The following is a 22,332-nucleotide window of genomic DNA, read 5'->3' as shown; positions in this document are numbered from 1 at the left end:
GCTTCTTCATCTCTCAGTACCTACTGCAGCCTACATCCTTCTGAATCTGCTTAGTGTATTCATCTCTTGGTCTCCCTCTACGATTTTTACCCTCCACGCTGCCCTCCAATACTAAATTGGTGATCCCTCGATGTCTCAGAACATGTCCTACCAACCGATCCCTTCTTCTAGTCAAGTTGTGCCACAGCTCCTCTTCTCCCCAATTCTATTCAATAGCTCCTCATTAGTTATGTGATCTACCCACCTAACCTTCAGCATTCTTCTGTAGCAACACATTTCGAAAGCTTGTATTCTCTTCTTGTCTGAACTATTTATTGTCAACGTTTCACTTCCATACATGGCTACACTCCACACAAATACTTTTTAAATCTATATTCAATGTTAACAAATTTTTCTTCTTCAGAAACGCTTTCCTTGCCATTGCCAGTCTACATTTTATATCCTCTCTACTTCGACCATCATCAGTTATTTTGCTCCCCAAGTAGCAAAACTCATTTACTACTTTAAGTGTCTCATTTCCTAATCTAATTCCCTCAGCATCACCCAAGTTAATTTGACTACATTCATTTATCCTTGTTTTGCTTTTGTTGATGTTCATCTTATACCCTCCTTTCAAGACACTGTCCATTCCGTTGAACTGCTCTTCCAAGTCCTTTGCTGTCTCTGACAGAATTACAATGTCATCGGCGAACATCAGAGAACAGGATCATCAGGTGAATAATAGAAAAATTGTGGAATAGTAAGTGCATCTTGCTCACCAGATGGTAGAGTTTTGTCAGGACTGGCTCTCCCAAGGCTGTCAGTAGTTCTAATGGAATGTTGTCTACTCCGGGGGCCTTGTTTCGACTCAGGTCTTTCAGTGCTCTGTCAAACTCTTCATGCAGTATCATATCTCCCATTTCATCTTCATCCACATCCTCTTCCATTTCCATAATATTGTCCTCAAGCACATCGCCCTTGTATAGACCCTCTTTTTATGATACACAAAATAGAGAGAAGAATCATCAGAACGTGCATCAACAGATCGTACCAGAGAGATGGACACCGGAGAGTAGCTACAAATGAAACAGTCTACAAGGAAATAGAACCGGTAATGAGTACAATCAGGAAGAATTGCATTTCATTTTTCGGACATCTAATTAGAACATCAGAGAACAGGATCAGGTCAATAACAGAAAAATTGTGGAATAGTAAGTGCAACATTACGTGGATTACAGAAATCCAGGAAGATATGGTTTGAGCTACAGATTACACTGGAAGAAATAAGATACAAAACTGACAAAATCAGGAAACTCACAGACAAACAACCATACTGCAAACGAGAATCAATAAGCAGACAATAGGAAGGGTGATTTCCAATTAAGAAAGAAGGATGAGATCCGAGAGAATGAAGAAGTACTGGGCTGACAGGAAACTGAAAAATTCTTTGTATCAAGTTGGTTAGAGTGGTCCAATGAAGGTCATAAAATGTAAATAATAATAATAACAATAATAATAATAATAATAATAATAATAATAATCAAAATATTTGACAAAAAAAGGACTGTATTTCAAATGAAGGTCCCACATACCAGCACAAGTCACCTTCTTACACCCTCAACCACAGGTTGGTTAGCAGTAGCTTGTCATGAACATCTGTCATTGGCCTCTCTTTTGGCAGTATGGGTGGTGCAGCTGGTATTCTCCGTGATCTGGTTGATGTACTCTAGTCTCTTGTGTTTTTCACTTCTACTGTCCTTTCAGTGATACTGTTAATGATACCATCATGTCCCAGCAGATGGCTGCCCCTTGTGAGAGAGATGGCTTCTCTTCCTACATTCTGTGGAGCACTTCTTCATTTGATGCCTTCCCTACCAATGAAATCTTGAGGATTCTGCAGTAGTTCCACGTCTCAACCTATCGCTTTGTGTCCACGTTTCGCTTCTGTACAACACCACACTTTCTTGAGATATTTGTCAAAGTCTTTTACTAAGTTGATGAAGGCAATATGCATGTCTTTAGCCTTTGTTAGTCTTTTGTCAAGAGTTAATTGTAAGTTGAGTATTGCTTCTAATGTGCCTAAATCTACTCACATGGCCAGCTATTCATGTGTCACAGACACCATGTCAATGAAATGAGACCAAAGTGGTTAAGTGTGACAGGTAACTTGTGCAAGTACTCTCAGAGAATCAATAATAATGATGATGATAGGTGGCAACTCACTGTAAAGATGATCGCTGAGCCACAGACAGACACATAGAAAAGAGAATCATACTCACACAATTAAATTTTCGGCCATAGCCTTTGTCAGAAAACAAGAGCACACATAGATTCATACAGTCACTCAGAAAACTCATGCACATGACTTCTGTCTCCGGTTGCTGCGTCAACAATCTCCGAGAATCAGACCCAAACAAAACCATTCCTCAAGCCTCACTGACTCTTATAAGCAGCTGAAGACTAGTGGCAAAAAATAGTGGTAGCACTGACTGCAAGCAAAGGGGAATAGTAGGAAGGGGAGAAGAAGTAAGAATGAGGGAGTAGGGAAGTGGCACACGTACTCAGTTGCGCCCAGCCAGTGACGACATATGACATCTCAGCAAACAAACCATTTCATTTACTGGGGCAAAAACGAGATTTTTCCAGTGTTTTTTTTTTTTCAAATTTCCCTGATTTTTCCCTCATTTTCCTGACACATATGATATTCCCTGATTTCCAGATCTTGTGGTAACCCTGATGGAATCATCCAGGCATTTGTGTTAAGTGTTTTAGGGTAACCACGGGTTCACCAGATACGAATTTGAAGGGCCACCCACCTTCATAGCAGTCCTGAACATTAAAAATGCGCCACCTCAATCCATAATTTTCAACAAGATCTAAGAAAATATTTATACAAAAAGAACATAAAACATGTAGTTCTACTGTACAACATTTAGCCCCCCCCCCCCTCCCCCCTCCACAACCCGTTTTGTAAATATGAAGTGTTTCTATTAGGTTGGTGCGTACGTCCGTAATGTTTTTATTTTGCATGTCGGCAGTCCAGTTTCTATGAGTTTATTTACCAAGTGTCATTTCTATTTGTAATTCACTGCTGCTATTTTATTTCACATATTATCATTTGGAGACAGTGAGTGGAGCTGTGGGTGATAGAAAATTTTGAACATTTCAGGCATATTCTGCTGTTTGAGTTCAATAGAGGGGTGACAGCAATTGAGGCAGCCAGAAACATTTGTGCCATGTATAGGGATAATGCCACTGGACAGAGTAGGCAAGAAAATGGTTTTTTTTAGACTCTCCACATTCAGGAAGACCTTCGGGATTTGGTGAAGGTTGTGTAGAGGCACTAATTTACAATGATCCATGTCAGTGTACTCGAGAACTAGCAAATGTAATGAACTGTGATCATTCCACTATCATGCAAAATAGCGTGCAATGGTGAAGGTTTCAAAATCAGCTGTATGGGAATTGCATGCTCCAAGCCAAAATCACAAAAATCAGCAGCTAACCATATGTGCATCTCTTCCTGCTCATCATCAGCTGGCTTGTGAACAACACCAATCATCCCTACCCTGCACCCTTACTGATGATGAGAAATGGTGTCTTCATGTTAACATAAGGAAAAGAGAGGAATGGTTGAGCCCAAACAAAGCAGAAACTACCTGCACAAAGGCATGCATCCACAAAAGATAATGTTATGCATCTGCTGGGTCAGTGACTGGGTGGTGTGCTATGAATTGCTTCTCTGTGGTGTAGCAATCAATGCTGACATTTATTGAAAGCACCTGAGAAGTCTTACAGATGCAATCCAAGAACAACAACCAGGAAGGCTGCATGAAGCAGTACTACTCCACGATAATGTCTGCCCACGTATTGCCAGACTGGGAAAAACAAAAAAAATCCCTATGCAGGAGTTGGGTTGGAAAGTCATTTGGCACCCAATTTTTTCACCTGATCTTGCATCCACCCCTGGTAGCTGAGTGGTCAGCTCGACGGAATGTCATACCTAACGGCCTGGGTTCAATTCCCGGCTGGGTCGAGATTTTCTCCACTCAGGGACTGGATGTTGTGTTGTCCTTATCATCATCGTTTCATTCCCATTGACACGCAAGTCGCCGTAAGGGGCGTCAACTCGAAAGACTTGCACCAGGTGAACAGTCTACCCGTTGGGAGGCCCTAGCCACACAGTATTTCCATTTACCTGATCTTGTGACCTCCAATTTTCATTTTTTCTGCTCTCAATCAAACAACCTTCAAGGAACTACCTTTCCATATGAAAATGCACTCTGAACATAGCTTGACAAGTTCTTCGTCTCAAAACCACGTGATCTCTACAGTCGAGGAATTGAAAAGTTACCACAGCATTGGAAGACTGTTGCAAATAGTGAAGAAGAAGAAGATGTTAATGATAACAAAAGTATCTGTTATGTTTGGGATAAAGGCTATGAACTTGTGCACCAATGTAATACAAAGCAGTGGTGAAAGAATCAAGTAACATGACCTAAGAATATACACTGACAAGCCAAAACACAATGACAACTTAATTAATAGGGTGGTCCGTTTTTGGAACACAACACAGCAGAAATTCTGTATGGCACAGATTTGACAAGTGCTTTATTGGTTTTGATAGGAATGTGGCATCAGATGCCTACAGGCAGGTCACACAATTCCCTTAAATTATGAACCACTGGTTTGCAGGCACTTAGCTGTCACATGGTGGTGTCCCAGATTTGTTCCACCACGTTCAGATCGGACAAATTTGGTGGCCAAGACTATCTATTTGAGTTCACTATCATGTTCCTCAAACCACTGTACGTGTTATTATTAGCCTAATAATTTTTTTAAACATGGTTATGGAATGGAAGTTTTCACACTTACACAAAGTATGTTTTTTCTTTGTCAGCAATTGATTTCAGACGATAGTCCACTCCAGAATCAAGATTTGCTATTTCACAGCGTTCTTTCAGTACACCAATGAAGGGTACAAAATTCGATCTCTGAAGACCGTTCTTGTAGAGATCATCAGGAGCTCTGTTACTTGTTGCAACAACCACTACACCATTGTTGAAAAGTTCTACAAACAGCCGCTTGAGTATCATTGCATCACCTACATCAGTAACCTGAAAATGTAATGACAGAGTTACACCAGCAAATAAAGATTACAGGTTACTTAAATAAAAGTAAGCGAAAAATAGAAGTAATTTCAAAAAAAGATAACACTGATTTTAAATTGTTCATACTGGAGGGTGTAAACAAATATGTGATCCCTTCCTCCCAACACCAGTTTCTCTGCATTACGAAAATCCTCCTAGCCTCAATTTCCACTAGACCCCTTCCCCAGGACACTAACTTCACTTATCCTGCAGCCACATCTTCCACCTCACAGTCTCCCCCTCTGCTGTTCTAGGTGCCCCCCCCCCCCCCAACTAACTACTCAAAGTCTTCGTGCATTACGCAAAACTCTACCTGCATATTTTTATCCAATGCATCCTGTTGCCCTTGCATCCCAGCCACATTTCCCCAATCCAATGCATCCTGTTACCCTTCCTTCCCAACAGTCATGCACATTTCCCCAATACTCCCATCTGTTCCCCATATCCTCTGCTCCCTCACCCACTCCAACAATACTGCCTCCCCCCCCCCCCCCCCAAAAAAAAAGTCCTGCCTGCCACGTCTAGCTGCAGTGCCAGCACAATGAAATCAGCAGCCATAATGTTGCCCATGTAGGTGTACGTGTGTGTGTGTGTGTGTGTGTGTGTGTGTGTGTGTGTGTGTGTGTGGGCGCGCATGTTTTTATTTTCTATAAGCTTTGAAAAAGGATTCATTCTAAACCTAGGGAAGTTCTCAATATTGTTTATCTGGCTTTTGAACAATGAGTACCTCTACTATTTAGTGAGTTGTTGCCTTTACTCCTTAAATGATTTATATATAATTAGTTAATACCTAGAATAGGCGAACACTGAACCATTTTTCTTACTGCATAAATCACAAGCACAAATGTGGAATGGGTACAGTGATAATTAGATTATACCTTTTCATTATGTTGTTGAAGTTGGAATTTATGAGATCAGGGAAAAAGGATTTTGTAAACTTTGACTTGCATGGTCCCATGGAACCTGACAAAATAAATAAATAAAAATAGAGAGCCTTTCTTGGCCAGTTTTTATTCACAATTTCAAGTTTCTGTTAAACTAAACATGTACAGGTAACTGTACTAAGTTTTTAATACGCTAGAAACTGCACACAATTTGTGTAAATAATACAGAACTATCATTTTAATATTAATGAAATTTAAAACATTTTAACAATTTTATAGGTGTGATCAATATTTCTTACAGGTGTGTATCATGGTGTGCTTTAATGTTAAAAGTTCTGAGAGCATAGGTTCCTAAAAGAGTCAAGCAGTATATTGCTTCCTTCCAAAAGTATATCTTGAAAGAAGACCATCAACACAAAATTAGAAAACTCCAAGCCCACACAGAGACTTACCAGCAGTCATTCTACATTCTACATGGGAACCATACACAACAGACAAGAAAGGGTGGGAGGGGGGGGGGGGGGGGGGTGACAAAGGTACACAAAGTACCTTCTACCACACACCATAAGGTGATTTGTGGAGGCAGATGTAGACATGTGATAATCACACATATAATAAATAGTTTGGTGCTTCTAAATTTGCATGCAACAACATAAATGAATTGAGGTACACATTTTAATGTAGGTGATTTGAAAGCCAATTTAAGTAACCAAAAACACTAAATCAAATACCCACAATTATTGTTGTTGTGGTCTTCAGTCAGAGACTGGTTTGCTGCAGTTCCCCATGCTACTCTATCCTGTGCAAACCTCTTCATCTCTGAATAACTGCTGCAACCTACATCCTTCTGAATCTGCATAGCGCATTCATCTCCACGCTTCCCCCCAGAACTAAATTGGTGATCCCTCGATGCCTCAGAACGTGTCCTATCAACCAATCCCTTCTTCTAGTCAAGTTGTGGCACAAATTCCTCTTCTCTTGAATTCTATTCAGTACCTCTTCATTAGCTACGTGACCTACCCATTCAGCATTGTTCTGTAGCACCACATTTCAAAAGCTTCTATTCTCTTCTTGTATAAGCTGCTTATTGTCCATGTTTCACTTACGTACATGGCTACACTCCATATAAATATTTTCAGAAAAAACTTCTTGACATTTAAATCTATACTCGATGTTAAAAATTTCTCTTCTTCAGAAATGTTTTCCTTGCCATAGCCAGTCTACATTTTATATTCTCTCTGCTTCGACCATAATCAGTTATTTTGCTCCCCAAATAGCAAAACTCATTTACTACTTTAAGTGTCTCATTGTCTGATCTAATCTAATACCCTCTGCATCACCTGATTTAATTCTACTACATTCCATTATCCCTGTTTTGCTTTTGTTGATGCTCATCTTATAACCTCCTTTCAAGACAATGTCCATTCCGTTCAGCTGTTCTTCCATGTCCTTTGCTGTCTGACAGAATTACATTTTCTTTTGTTTCCTTTAATGCTTGCTCAATATACACAACAAATATACAGATTGAATAACATCAGGGATAGGCAACAAACCGGTCTCACTCCCTTCTCAACTACTGCTTCCCTTTCATGTCCCTCGATTCTTTATGACTACCATCTGGTTTCTGTACAAATTGTAAATAGCCTTTCGCTCCCTGTATTTTACCCCTACCACCTTCAGAATTTGAAAAAAGAGTATTCCAGTCAACATTGTCAAAAGCTTTCTCTAAGTCTACAAATGCTAGAAACGTAGGTTTGCCTATTCTCAGCGTCTCTTCTAAGATAAGTCATAGGGTAAGTATTGCTTTGCGTGTTCCAACATTTCCATGGAATTGAAACTGATCCTCCTCAAGGGCAGCCTTGACCAGTTTTTCCATTTGTCTGTTAAGAATTTGTGATAGTATTTTGTAGCCGTGACTTATTAAACTGATAGTTCAGTAACTTGCACACCTGCGAATGCCTGCATTCTTTGGTATTGGAAGTATTACATTTTTCTTGAAGTCTGAGGGTATTTTGCCTCTCTCATACATCTTGCTCACCAGATGGAACAGTTTTGTCATGGCTGGCTCTACCAAGGCTATCAGTAGTTCTAACATAATGTTGTATACTCTCGAGGCCTTGTTTCGACTTACGTCTTTTAGTGCTCTGTCAAATTCTTCACACAGTATCATCTCTCCCATTTCATCTTCATCTACATCCTCTTCCATTTCCATAATATTGCCTTCAAGTACATAGCCCTTGTATAGACCTATATATTCCTTCCACCTTTCTGCTTTCCCTTCTTTGCTTAGGAAGAGTTGTCCAGCTGAGCTCTTGATATTCATACAGGTGGTTCTCTTTTCTCCAAAGGTCTCTTTAATTTTCCTGCAGGCAGTATCTATCTTACCCCTAGTGATACATCCTTCTACATCCTTACATTTGCCCTCTGGCCATTCCTGCTTAGCCATTTTGCTCTTCCTGTTGATCTCATTTTTTAGATGTTTGTATTCCTTTTCACCTGCTTCATTTGCTATGTTTTCATATTTTCTCCTTCAATCAATTAAATTCAATATATCTTCTGTTACCCAAGGATTTCTACTAGCTCTCGTCTTTTTACCTACTTGATCCTCTGCTGCCTTCACTATTCCTTCTCTCAAAGCCACCCATTCTTCTACTGTATTTCTTTCCCCTGTCCTTGTCAATCGTACCCTAATTCTCTCTCTCTCTCTCTCTCTCTCTCTCTCTCTCTCTCTCTCTCTCTCTCTGAAACTCTCTATAACCTCTGGTTCTTTTAGTTTATCCAGGCCCCACCACCTTATATTCCTACCTTCCTGCAGTTTCTTCAGTTTTAATCTACAGTTCTTATGCAATAAATTGTGGTCAGAGTCCACATCTGGTCCTGGAAATGTCTTACAATTTAAAATCTGGTTCTTGAATCTCTGTCTTACCATTGTATATAATCTAACTGAAACCTTCCAGTGTCTCCAGGCCTCTTCCACACATACACCCTTGTTTCATGATTCTTAAACCAACTGTTAGCTATGATTAAGTTATGCTCTGTGCAAAATTCTACCAAGCGGCTTCCCCTTTCATTCCTTGCCCCCAGTCCATATTATATTTTATTATAAATGTAAACCAATTTCCTGCTCTGCAGCTTGAACTCGACCAAGACACACAGACACAGACACAGACACAGACACACACACACACACACACACACACACACACAAAGTGCTTTGTTTAAGGTCACCTCCAGTAGCTGTGATATATGAGGGGTGAAAATTATTGACTGTGTAACTGTATTTCGGCTTGTTTTTGTGGATGAATTTGACTCTAAAACCGCAATCCTGACAAGTATCCCTTCCAACAGACTGGAATCTGTACGAACAAAATCATGTTTTGTTTGGAGTCCTTGAACTGCTTGTAGTCTCTTAGTCATTTGCAAATATTTCTGGACTGGAGTGTTATCTACTGATTTATGCATGTACACAGTCATTGTTCAAAGAAATTATTCTTTCACAGTAAAGACTCTCCAGTATGGTTTTAGCATTCATCGGTGTGCGCTGTTTCTATTTCTTTCTTTCGTCTGTCTGCTCTAAGGACAGAGACTGTCCAGAAGTTCAGTGACAATTTCAAGCTTATTTGTGAATTTTTAAACCAATCAACGCCTCAATAAAGTTATAATAAGTACTTAAATCTTGCATGTAATCACACACTGACATTGTTTTGTTAGCTATGGATCCAGAAGTTCTTCAACATAGGATGGATCATATGAACAGAACAAGTATGACCGTAGGCCATAAAATTAGTTTCAGTAAGATTAAAATGGGTGAGTGGAATTCGATAGTAAGAAAAGGAAGACAAGGAAATGTAGTAGGTGAATATGGAATGGGGGTAAGGAATGAAAGAAGAAGCCGCCTGGTAGAAATTTGCACAGAGTGTAACTTAATCATAGCTAACATTCAAGAATCGTGAAAGAAGGTTGTATACAGGGAAGAGGCCTGGAGATACTGACAGGTTTCAGATAGATTATATAATGGTAAGACAGAGATTTAGGAACCACGTTTTAAATTGTAAGACATTTCCAGGACCAGATGTGGACTCTGACCACAATCTATTGGTTATGAACTGTAGATTAAAACTGAAGAAACTGCAGGAAGGTGGGAATTTAAGGAGATGGGGCCTGGATAAACTGAAAGAACCAGAGGTTGTACAGAGTTTCAGGGAAAGCATTATGGAATGATTCGCAAGAAAGGGGGAAAGAAATACAGTAGAAAAAGAATGGATAGCTTTGAGAGACGAAATAGTGAAGGCAGCAGAGGATCAAGTGACTAAGTAAAAAATGATGGCTAGTAGAAATCCTTGGGTAACAGAAGAAATATTGAATTTAATTGATGAAAGGAGAAAATATAAAAGTGCAGTAAATGAAGCAGGCAAAAAGGAATACAAACGTCTCAAAAATGAGATCGATAGGAAGTGCAAAATGGCTCAGATGGAAACCCAGTTTTAAGCAAAGAAAGGAAATCAGAAAGGTGGAAGGAGTATATAGGGGGTCTATACAAGGGTGATGCACTTGAGGACAATATTATGGAAATGGAAGAGGATGTAGATGAAGATGAAATGGGAAATATGATACTGCGTGAAGAGTCTGACAGAGCACTGAAAGACCTAAGTTGAAACAAGGCCCCGGAAGTAGACAACATTCCATTAGAACTACTGATAGCCTTGGGAGAGCCAGCCATGACACAACTCTACCATCTGGTGAGCAAGATATACGAGACAGGTGAAATACCCTCAGACTTCAAGAAAAATATAATAATTCCAATCCCAAAGAAAGCAAGTGTTGACGGCTGCAAAATACTATTGCGAATTCTTTACAGACAATTGGAAAAACTGGTAGAGACTGACCTTGAGAAGGATCAGTTTGAATTCCATAGAAATGTTGGAACACGCAAGGCAACACTTACCCTATGACTTATCTTATGACGACAGGCTGAGAATAGGCAAACCTACATTTCTAGCATTTGTAGACTTAGAGAAAGCTTTTACCAATGTAGACTGGAATATTCTCTTTCAAATTCTGAAGGTGGCAGGGGTAAAATACTGGAAGCAAAACACTATTAACAATTTGTACAGAAACCAGATGGCAGTTATAAGAGTCGAGGGGCATGAAAGGAAAGCAGTGGTTGGGAAGGGAGTGAGAAAGGGTTGTAGCCTATCCCCGATGTTATTCAATCTGTATATCGAGCAAGCAGTAAAGGAAACAAAAGAAAAGTTTGGAGTAGGAATTAAAATACATGGAGAAGAAATAAAAGCTTTGTGGTTCGCCGATGACATTATAAATTCTGTCAGAGACAGCAAAGGACCAGGTAGAGCAGTTGAAAGGAATGGACAGTCTCTTGAAAGGGGGATATAAGATAAACATCAACAAAAGACAAACGAGGATAATGGAATGTGATGCTGAGGGAATTAGATTAGGAAATGAGACACTTAAAGTAGTAAATGAGTTTTGCTATTAGGGGAGCAAAATAACTGATGATGGTCGAAGTAGAGAGGATATAAAACGTAGACTGGAAATGGCAAGGAAAGCATTTCTGAAGAAGAGAAATTTGTTAACATCGAGTATAGATTTAAGTGTCAGGAAGCTGTTTCTGAAAGTATTTGTAAGGAGTGTAGCCATGTATGGAAGTGAAACGTGGACGATAAATAGTTTAGACAAGAAGAGAATAGAAGATTTCGAAATGTGGTGCTACAGAAGAATGCTCAAGATTAGATGGGTAGGTCACATAAGTAAAGCGGAGGTACTGAATAGAATTGGGGAGAAGATAAATTTGTGGCACAACTTGACTAGAAGAAGGGATTGGTTGATAGGACATGTTCTGAGGCATCAAGGGATCACCAATTTAGTGTTGGAGGGCAGCATGGAGGGTAAAAATCGTAGAGGGAGACCAAGAGATGAATACACTAAGCAGATTCAGAAGGATGAAGGTTGCAGTGGGTACTGGGAGATGAAGAAGCTTGCACAGGATAGAGTAGCATGGAGAGCTGCATCAAACCAGTCTCAGGACTGAAGACGACGACAACAACAACAACAACAACACAAGATTAAAATAGTACACAATTAGTGATCTGGTAGGAAAATAGTAAGCAATGCTTATGTTTTGATTTGCCACAGGCGTTTGTTTTGTAGACAATGGTGTGTACAATTAGTTTGGAGTTATTGATGGTATGGAACCTGTTCCTCATACTAGTGGAGTTCATTGTGTTGCCTCCCCTTCCTGTTAGGAATATTCGAAGACGGAAATGTCAGCTTTCATATTTCAATTAATAAAGTTACTTTGATGAGCCTATGTAATGACAAATTTGAATATTTTTTGAAAAAACATTGACTCGTTGGATGAAAAGATGAAACGTGTTAAGCATAGAAATTCAATCGCTCCATCATGTGTGTCCAAAACTAGGATTGGGTATGTGTTTATGTTATCTTGCCAATGCAATTGCGTGTGGTATTTTTATAGCTTTTCAGAAGTGATAGGGGTAATTCTTTACCTCAAAATTCTTTGCCAATGTCCTCACAGTATATTTGTGTTATTCACTACAGAGTGTATGGTTTATATGTAATGAGATGGGTGTCAGTAAGAAGCTTGCAATTGATTGATTTTCTTATTGTATGGAGATTTGTAGTGCTGTAAGTAGTAATGGGAGAAAGCGGGAAGGGGAGGGGGTGCTGTAGTAGAAGGGCAGGGTCTCCAATTCTGCATATTATTCCTTAGGCAAGCACTGCAGTTTTTAGTTGTAAGTAAAATTAATTTGTTAATTTTAAACTCAGTATTGTCACTTAGTTTTTGATTGTCTCATGGTTTTAGTGATAGTAAATATTTGCAAAGTACACTTCATCATACACTGTGTTTGTAGAAATGGTGATACATTTAGTGGAGGTTTGCTTAAATTGTGTTGTTTACTGGACCTACATAGGTCCTGCGGAGATGATGATACATTGAAGAGACAGTCGCTCATATTGTGTAGTATGTACAGTAGATGTACTGATCCACATAACACTGTCTAAACTTAAGAATAGGTCCAGATGGGAGAAAAGGTGGCAGTAGGAGCTGTGAGCTGTGGTTGGGCCTCCTGCTGACGGAAACGGTGCCTCTTTCTGAAAATGTGCATACCAACATGAGGCGACTGGTCTGTAGCAAAACCAGAGATCTAGGTTAAGTTGGAATGTTACACATTGATTGTCATGAAATGTTTTTAACTTTTGTATTAATTTAAGTTTCTGGTTCTTAATTGTTTCTTTCAGAAACTATTGAATTTGTGTTTTAAGTTGTTGGTGAATGGTAGTGGTGTATTTGTTACAGCAGACAAGAAATTAAAATCCACTGAGACAGAAATTTATGCTGCCCATGAGATTATTGGGGTTACACACAGTATCAAGGCAGGCAAAAACTAGAAACTGGAACATTCTGTCAACCATCGTACTCACTTTCTGATGCAACTGAGAACTATAGAATATTCCTCAGGTCACTACAATAAATGTTCGCCAATCATACTGTCATCATTGGAAAAGACTGGTCATTCAACAATCAACTGGGAAAATTACAGTTTTGTAAGTGGTGATCACAATAAACATCATGAAAAATGTAACTAAATGGCTTCTCTGAATACTACCAACTACTGTTACCTGCTACACATCTGCTAAATAGCAAGTTGTGCATTTAGCTCTTTCTGTGTTTTCTTAGTAGTGCTGGGATGGACAGGATGTGTGCATGTTGTGCACAGATGTAGGAGGAGCTGGCCACAGTTCGCGATGAACTGAAGGCATTTTTGGCTATGGTCAGCAGCATTCTGGCTGTGCAGTGGTGATGGAATATCTGGCACTTGCATGGGACACATCATGTATTGCTGGTTTCACCTACAGGCTCTGCTGCCGAGGCCCCTCACAGTGGGCCCAATACAAGGGATCTGTCCTCATGCAGTGTGAGTGGCAGGTGGTTACTTGACACATCACTTGAGGTAGAGGGCCAACGTGGAGATGGCCACCTGGCCTGGCCCATCCATGGTGTGAGTGGACAAGTGGCTGCTTATTCAGCAGGGTTTGAGCACGCATACTGGGAGGGAAGGGGGATTTGCTCATTATCAGGAGCTCCAATGTTAAGCACATTATGGAGTATTCCAGGCCAGAAACAAAGCTAATGTGCACTCGGTATGTCTGCACAGGGCACTGACTGTGGCTACTGCCCATGTAGGTGCAGTTGTGGCTCTGGCTTGGGTTCTGAGGCCATCCTCAGTTCATACAGGCAGATGGCGGAAGCAGTGAAGGCTGCTGGTTACATGTGTTGGGTGCAAGTAGAACTTGCAATTTGCAGCACTGTTCCCAGAGTCAGTCAGGATACTTTGGTTAGGAGCCAAATGGAGGGTCTCAAACAAATGCTTTGTCAACTATGTGATGATGTTGGCAGCAGATTTCTGGGGCTGCATTATCGAGTGTTGAGTTGTAGGATTCCACTTGATAGGGTAGGAGTGCACTACACAAAGTGAAAAGCTACTGGAGTAGCAGACTACTTGAGGAATGCCCATGGGGATTTTTTACATTATGAGGTAGTTTGAGGTACTCTGATGAACACTCTATAGTTGACGCACAGATAGCAAAATCAGACCATGTTCACAGAAAAGACATTTTAACTGTCAAAATTTAATCAGTAAATTGTCAAAGTATTTGTAACAGCATTCCAATATTTACTGCCCTCAGGGAAAAATGTCACTCTCAAATTATTCTGGGGGCTGAGAGCTGCCTGAAACCTGAAGTAGAAAGCTCTGAAATATTTAGTGATTGTGGAATGTATATTGGAGACACCGATTAGACAACACAGGATAGGGAGTGTTCACCACAGATGATAAAAACTTTGTCTCCAATGAGGTCAATTTTGAGAGTGAAGATATCTGGTTGCTGAGGTGTGACACGTCATTTCAGGGGAAATGATAGGTCACATCTACGTCCTTCCACATGGGGAAATGTGATCATGAAGTAAAGTTAAAGTTGCATTTTACAGATAAGATAAGAAAAGCCCACTGTGTGGGAATGGTATGCTATTATGTCAGACTTGTGGGTTTCATGGGTGCAGAATGATGAAGGAAGGTACCACTTGCTGAAGGGAGGATGCAGCCCAAAGATGTGCTATGGCCGTGGAATACCAGCCATGAACAATAACAAGAAGTTATAAAACAATGGAATTTATATTATTGTGTTATTCTGAATTAATTTTATACCAGAAAGTGAGATCTTGTCTTGTGAAATAAGATATACTTATGTGAGGAACAAGATATAGCTATGTAATGAATAGAGTATGCCTGTGTAAAGAGAAGAGAAAATATATGGATAGTTAATTGGAGAATGGCTTTCATAATTTAGTTGTCTGCAGAAGATAAAGCCTTTTCCTTTTAGCTTCAGAGTGTGGCCTAAGCTACCAGGAGATAAAGTTTGATTTTTTGTATACTTCCATTATGGAACATAGGCAAGAAGACTAGACTTACACCACACCAGAAATGATACAGGAAAAGTTCATCTTGGCAACTCAGTGAAGGACCACAACAAGAGGGAAATCATATTAAGAAAAATATTTTTATGATAATTTCACAAAAATATGCATGAGAGATACGCTGGTGTCCCTGACCACATGGAATAACAGTGTCAATAAGATGCAACATAAAAGCTGTTAAATTATGCTGCCCATTTCTGAAGTCAGACAACATTGATAATCGAGCACTTAACAATTTTCTTTTACTGCCATTTCAAATTACAACTATCAAGAACTTAACAGTCTATGAGTTCAAAAAGAGAGATGACAGCAGTGCATACACCCTTAGATTTTGCCATGGGGTGATACACTGTGCAGCTATGCCACAACTAGCCACCACTACAGCATCAAGGGCATATTCAACTACACACATCAAGATACCATCATGCCAACAGAGCAGCAGATGACGTAGTCACATCAACCCAGTGAGCTGTACCAGCAACAAGTTATTTATTTTTTTTTTTTTCTTTGATGGCTTTGTGTCATGCATGATCAGCAGGGTGTGATTTAGTGATACAGGTATTTTATTTTCTGATTGGTTATCACTTATCAACTTTGTCCTAGCACATAACTTTTGTTAAAGTTACTGAATGTCTATTACAACAAGTGATATGGCAGATGTCACTTTGGAGTGGTTCAAGGGCTGTATGGAGGAATCAAATAAGCCACTTAATGAGTTGAAAGATAATTTACAGGCTGTTAAAGGTAGTACTCAAGCATAGTTGAATGAAGCACAAACAACCCTATCCAGCCCATCAGAGGTGTTACATACCTAGATGCATAAACAATGTGATTTAGGACGAAATGAAGTAAATGAGAAGCTGAGGAAAGTACTCCAAAATTTCGAATAATTTAATGGGTCATCATAACAAAAGTTTTGGAGAGTGTACAGACAAGCAAGGCAGATTAGATGTATTACTACGAAACAAGATGATGATAGTAAGCACCAATCCAGAACCTAATTTGGTTACTTGGAGGAATGAAAAAATGTGTTGGTTGAACAAAGACTTTGAGAAAAAGTTGAATATTTGATCAGTTCAGTTCACCCATCTTGGCTGGCAAAGATAGCATGGAAGGGGAGTTACTGAAGCCTTGGGGGAAACTCGCAAAAATGAAAGCAGATTTAAGTCAAAAGACATTTAATGAAAGTGGTGTGCTGTCAGTAGAAGTAATGCAGGAGATACAAACAGCTAGAGGAATAAATCTGTGGAAATAATTCTCAAAATTCAGAACTGATGGGGACAACCATCCCACTTACTTATTGACAGAGTTCTCCCGAACATTACCAAAGTGTTGGAATGATTATAGAAAAACAGATTTTGCATTTGGTTATTGAAAGGGGACACCACTGAGTAAGGAACTGCTCACTCAGAGGAATTCTCTTCTTGGGATGATTTTAAAGAGCAATTTAAAAAGAAATATTGGTTGGCTATCACACAAGAAAAATAAACACTTGAGTTAGAAATTGCCGATCCTGCAGTTCCAACAAATTTTGACCGCAACAAGTGCAAAATATGTTCAAAAAGAGTTATACGAGGTATTCTGTGTATTAACTGTAATTAGTGGTACCATGAAAAATGCGTCAAAATTAACCTGAAATACTTTAACAGTGAAGATCAGTGGAGATACCACCAATGCATCATACTAGCTACAGAATCCAAAGTAAACAATACTCTAAAAACGCAGGATCACATAATTACATTGTTGAAACAAGAAATAATGGTCCTCAGCCTCAAGCATGAAAGCCTACTGGTGAAGTATCATGAACTATTAGTGACGGGTAATGATCTTGAACTGGCAGTAACCAATAAACCCACGAACAATGAACTCGTTATCTGCATCCCAAACATAAATATCGGTAACAAAAACTGGTGTTTGACAGGTCAGCATACTATGAGAAATAGTCAAGACCTAATTGTGCTCAGAATGCAATGCTCAGATATCGTGTGTTGTCTAGCACCAAGTGTGATTGTAGCCCTGTGCAATCTGCATGTAAACAAACTGCCACGGAAAACAAAGCAAATGTGAGGGAAGACCTAAGTGAAATGAACGCAGAAAGTGATTTTAGAATTGTAACTTCTGATAACCACCTGGTGCAAGATGCTAGCAAGGTCAATTTACAGTCTAACGTTGCACAAGATCTTACGCAAATATTAACCCAAAGTGAACACACCGCCATGAAATGTATGAGTAATCCGCCAGTGAACATAATTTCTAAGGCTCCAATATATGTGCAGGACAAAAGCGAAAGAAATTCCAGAATGTTACATAGCAAGAAAATCTCAGAAAAAATGAAAGTACTAATATTAAGTGACAGTCATGGAAGAGACTGTGCTCAAATACTGCAAGGCAAACTAGCTAGGGCCCTCATACCATGTAAAAAAGCATAGTAAAACCTCATGATCCCCTAAAAGAGGTGGTAACAAATGAAGAAAATTTGACAAGAAGCTTCAGTACGCGTGATACTTTGATTGTAATGAGGGGTTCTAACAACAGAGACAAACCTCTTGATCTAATGATGAAACATGTGGTATAACCAATGGAACCAATACTCGCTCTAAGTCACAAAATGAATATCATTTCCATCCTATACCCAGGAGATATGATGTTCATAATTTAAATAGTAAAATTAATACCACAAACCTCCATCTGGCACAAGCACTGAATTTAGCAAAACATGCATACAAAAAAAGAACTGCTGTGAACTTTGAAATATAGAGACTAGCCAGAAACCACTTCACAACACATGGTTTCCACCTAAACAAATGTGGCAAGGAGATTATCTGCAATAAACTGGCCTTCCTGACAACTATGGGAGACAATATGAAACCAAAAGTTAGAAACCATAAACAGATGCTTATAAGCAATTGGATCAAGACAGGAAATAAAAAGAGTAATAGTGGCCATACTGTGCAAACTACACTAGACAAATGGGTCACAAAGTCACAGAGACTAAACACAAACCCCCTGACACCTCAAAAAGGTCAGGAACCTGAAAGGATCAATAATGTGATGGTGAACATTATTGAGACATCACTCCAAAATGACAATGTGATGCCTCAGCAGTGTGAAGTGCACGTGGATACTTTTCAGGACCACCTAGAAGATGAGTCAGCTGCCAGGGATGACAAACAGAACCAGCACAACTGCTCAGAAGTCAACATATCTGGAATACAGCATAATTTAAACTAAAGGTCAGTGACACAGTAAATATAACTTCAAGCCCCCTGAGTAAACCCTACTCAGACCTGAAAATCTATTATCACAATGTCCAATCCTTGAGCAACAAAAGTGATGACTTAAGCATTTTGCGGACCAGTGAACTCAGTGATATCTCAGTAGTATGCCTAGCAGAGCACTGGATCTGCACTGATGAAGTTAAATTAATCTCACTCCCACATTTCAAATTATGTGAACACTACTCCAGATCAAATGATGGACGTGGCGGGGTTGCCATCTTCATAAAACAACACATTGAATATAGCCCACTTCCTACCCTAAAGGAAATAGGAACAGACAAGATCTTTGAATGTGCAGCCATAAAGCTTATAGATCTAAATCTAATTGTAGCTAAAATTTACCGTCCCCCATCGAGTAGTATTAATGGTTTTCTGTTACAAATGGACTTGTTTCTATCCTAAATAAGTCAGTGCAAACAGGATGTGATTATATGTGGTGACTTTAATATAGACTTTCTCACCCACAACAGAAACAGTGAGACATTGATTGACATTGCAAAAACTTATAATCTGCATAGCCTTGTAAATGAGCCCATTAGGAATAACACCCACATCTAAGACAGCTCTAGATGAAATTTTTGCAAATAGAAATAAACTTAACCTAACTCTAGAAGAATACAATTCAGATTCAGTGACCACCAAGCTGTCATTCTAAAGGTCGATGTTAGCAAAGATACCTCAAACCCAGTCCCACCTAAAACTTTATGACGGTTTTTCACTCAAGATAACTTGAACAAGCTAAATGCCCTCCTTAGTAAAAAAAAGTGGACAGGGATGTACACAGCCAATGATGTCAACATGAAATTCAACATATTTCTTGACAAAATGATCCACCACTTTGAAGAGGCTTTTCCACAAAAACCAGTAAGAATAAATAATAATATGAGAAACAAGACTTGGATTACACCAGCTATAAAAATCTCTTGCAAACATAAAAGAATACTCCACATGTTATGAAACAAAGTAGTGACTCCCCCCAACTAACAGAATATTATAAAAACTACACATGTATCCTAAGAAGAGTGATAAGACAAGCAAAAAGGATGCAAAATGATGAGTACATTGACAAATCCAGCAATAAAGTAAAAGCAATATGGAAAATCATAAAAAGGGAAAGAGGGGAAATGAAAGCTACACACACGAAGGTAGAAATCAAACCCAACAATGAATCTATATCTAATCCCGAAGTTGTGGTGAACTCTTTCAACAATTTCTTTACGAGCATAGTTGAAAAATTGGTCAAAAATAATCCTAACACAAACTAATAACCAGCAAACCAAAAATATACATGTGCGGAGTCAATTTTCATTACCAGTCACTGAAAATGATGTTGCAAAAGCCCTCAGAGTGTTAAAAAATTCATACTCAGCTGGAATTGATGGTATCCCAGCAGCTGTAATAAAAATTGTGTGCACACAATTGCTGAACCATTAACTCACCTCTGTGACTGTTCTTTCCAGGCAGGTACTTTCCCTGAAGCTCTGAAACTTTCTAAAGTAATTCCTGTCTTCAAAAAAAGGTGATGATAAAGATATGAATAACTGCAAGCCTATCTCAATCCCATACTGCTTTTCTAAAGTTTTTGAAAAAATAATGTACAAAAAAACTGATGAACATCAGTGGAAAAAAAGGGTGATTTACTAAGTTTAGCTCAACATGGGTTCAGAAGCAACAAATCTACTGAATCTGCAGTATATGATTGCATAAATACGCTATTAGATCTGTTAGATAAAAAACAACCCATAACAGGCATATTTCTGGATTTGTCAAAGGCTTTTGACACTGTTGACCACAAAATATTGCTGGAAAAAATAGAACACTATGGTATCAGAGGAATTGCAAACAATTGGACTGGATCATTCCTAACCAATCGGATGCAGAGTGTCAGCATGAAATACACTAATAGACAAACCAACTCAATAACTGAAATCCTATCAAGTAATAAAACTGTAAAGCAAGGTGTACCACAGGGCTCAGTATTGGAACCTCCACTTTTCCTCCTGTAGATTAATGACTTGAACCAGAATGTGATGCACACAAAACAATAATATTTGGTGATGACACAACTATACTCCTCAAAGGGGAGAATACAGAGGCTGTGCAAAAAGCTGTGAACTTGGTCACTGAACAACTCATCAACTGGGCTAAAATCAACAGATTAACTATCAACACCAAAGAGACAGCTTCCATGAACTTTCACACAACACAAAATGCAATTTCCTCTCAGTCACTTGTCACTGTAAATAATCAGCCAATAGATACTGACACTGTTTTCAAATTCCTGGGTCTGTGGGTTCAAGACAACATGAAATGGAATACACATACAGGGAAGGTAAATGCTGTTATGCATTGAGTGTACTGAAATCATGTACTAGCCTGAAAACATTAATCAGCACATACTACACTTACATACAAGCCCACCTACAATATAGTGTGATATTCGGGGGAAATTCTCCAACTGCCCTGGGCACATTCAAAATCCATAAGAGAGCAATGAGGATTATTACTGGGAGCAAACCCAGAGACTTCTGCAAACCCATCTTCAGAAAGTTGGAAATCCTTACACTGCCTTTCCTATACATTCTCGAGACTATTAAAATTTTTCAGAAACCACATAGTACCAACTAACTCCAGAGTCGTAAAAAATAATGAAATACATAAACACAACACCAGGAAAAACTCAAATCTGCATGTTTTACATACAAACACTCAATTGTGTAAAAAGGGAGCTTTCCACATGGGCCTCCAACTTTTCAACAATCTTCCCACTAGTATTAAGTCCATGGAAGACAACATAAAATTTAGCAAAGCTGTGAAGTCATTTTTGTTGTGTCACTGTTTTTACTCTATAAATGAGTACTTAGAACATCAATCTTGCTAGCTGTGTTAAACTGAAAACATTGAGCAATTGGAGTGAAGTAAACTTAACCAATCTTTGCAATATAATACATTAGGATACTATACGTTAATATATGTTAACAATGTTAACTGATATTTTCCGACATCTGCAACACACTGTGTACCATCAGATCACATGGAATGAATGAATAAATAAATAAATAAGTTACTTGATCCAAAATATTATAATAATAGTTGGGGTTCCTACAACAAATATGTGGTGTGTCACCTCACAAAGGCTAAATATTTAGACAGTCAAATACACAAAGGGCATTTAGTTAACATACTGGTGAGCTGATTACCTTATCATGCATGTAAAGAAGTCTGGTAGAGGTGGAAAAATGCTTCAATTTACTGACATCTATCAAAAGTTTAGGTAACCTAAGCAAAGAAAGAACAAATTATTCTCAAGAGGGCAATCATGCAGTGGGGAATCATGAAAGGAATCACTATCCTTCAAGATTTCAAAGGAGGAATGAAAGCAAACTCTGTAAAGTAAAAAGACAAAATAACAGTAGGAGAAATAACCAAATCAATGAGCAATCTCTGACATTCCCTTCCAACAAAGTAAATGGTACAGGGACTTATGCATCAGTGATCGGCCCAATTTGAACCAGGTGTCGGAA

The 22,332-nt window shown here is 39.0% G+C and overlaps 1 protein-coding gene across 1 annotated transcript in view; it reads right to left on the bottom strand.

The window, feature by feature from the left end:
- The window catches only part of LOC126101096 (putative ATPase N2B), a 91,406-nt gene that overhangs the window by 54,649 nt on the left and 14,425 nt on the right, over positions 1-22,332 (bottom strand). The window contains exon 3 of the mRNA XM_049911772.1: positions 4,855-5,096. Coding sequence (XP_049767729.1) covers positions 4,855-5,096 — 242 coding nt within the window. The remainder of the gene's footprint in view (positions 1-4,854; positions 5,097-22,332) is intronic.

The sequence above is a fragment of the Schistocerca cancellata genome, chromosome 9 (assembly GCF_023864275.1).
Source record: "Schistocerca cancellata isolate TAMUIC-IGC-003103 chromosome 9, iqSchCanc2.1, whole genome shotgun sequence".
Lineage (NCBI taxonomy): Eukaryota > Metazoa > Arthropoda > Insecta > Orthoptera > Acrididae > Schistocerca > Schistocerca cancellata.
Note: the sequence above shows the minus strand (reverse complement) of the source record. Positions and strands in the feature narration are given on the sequence as shown.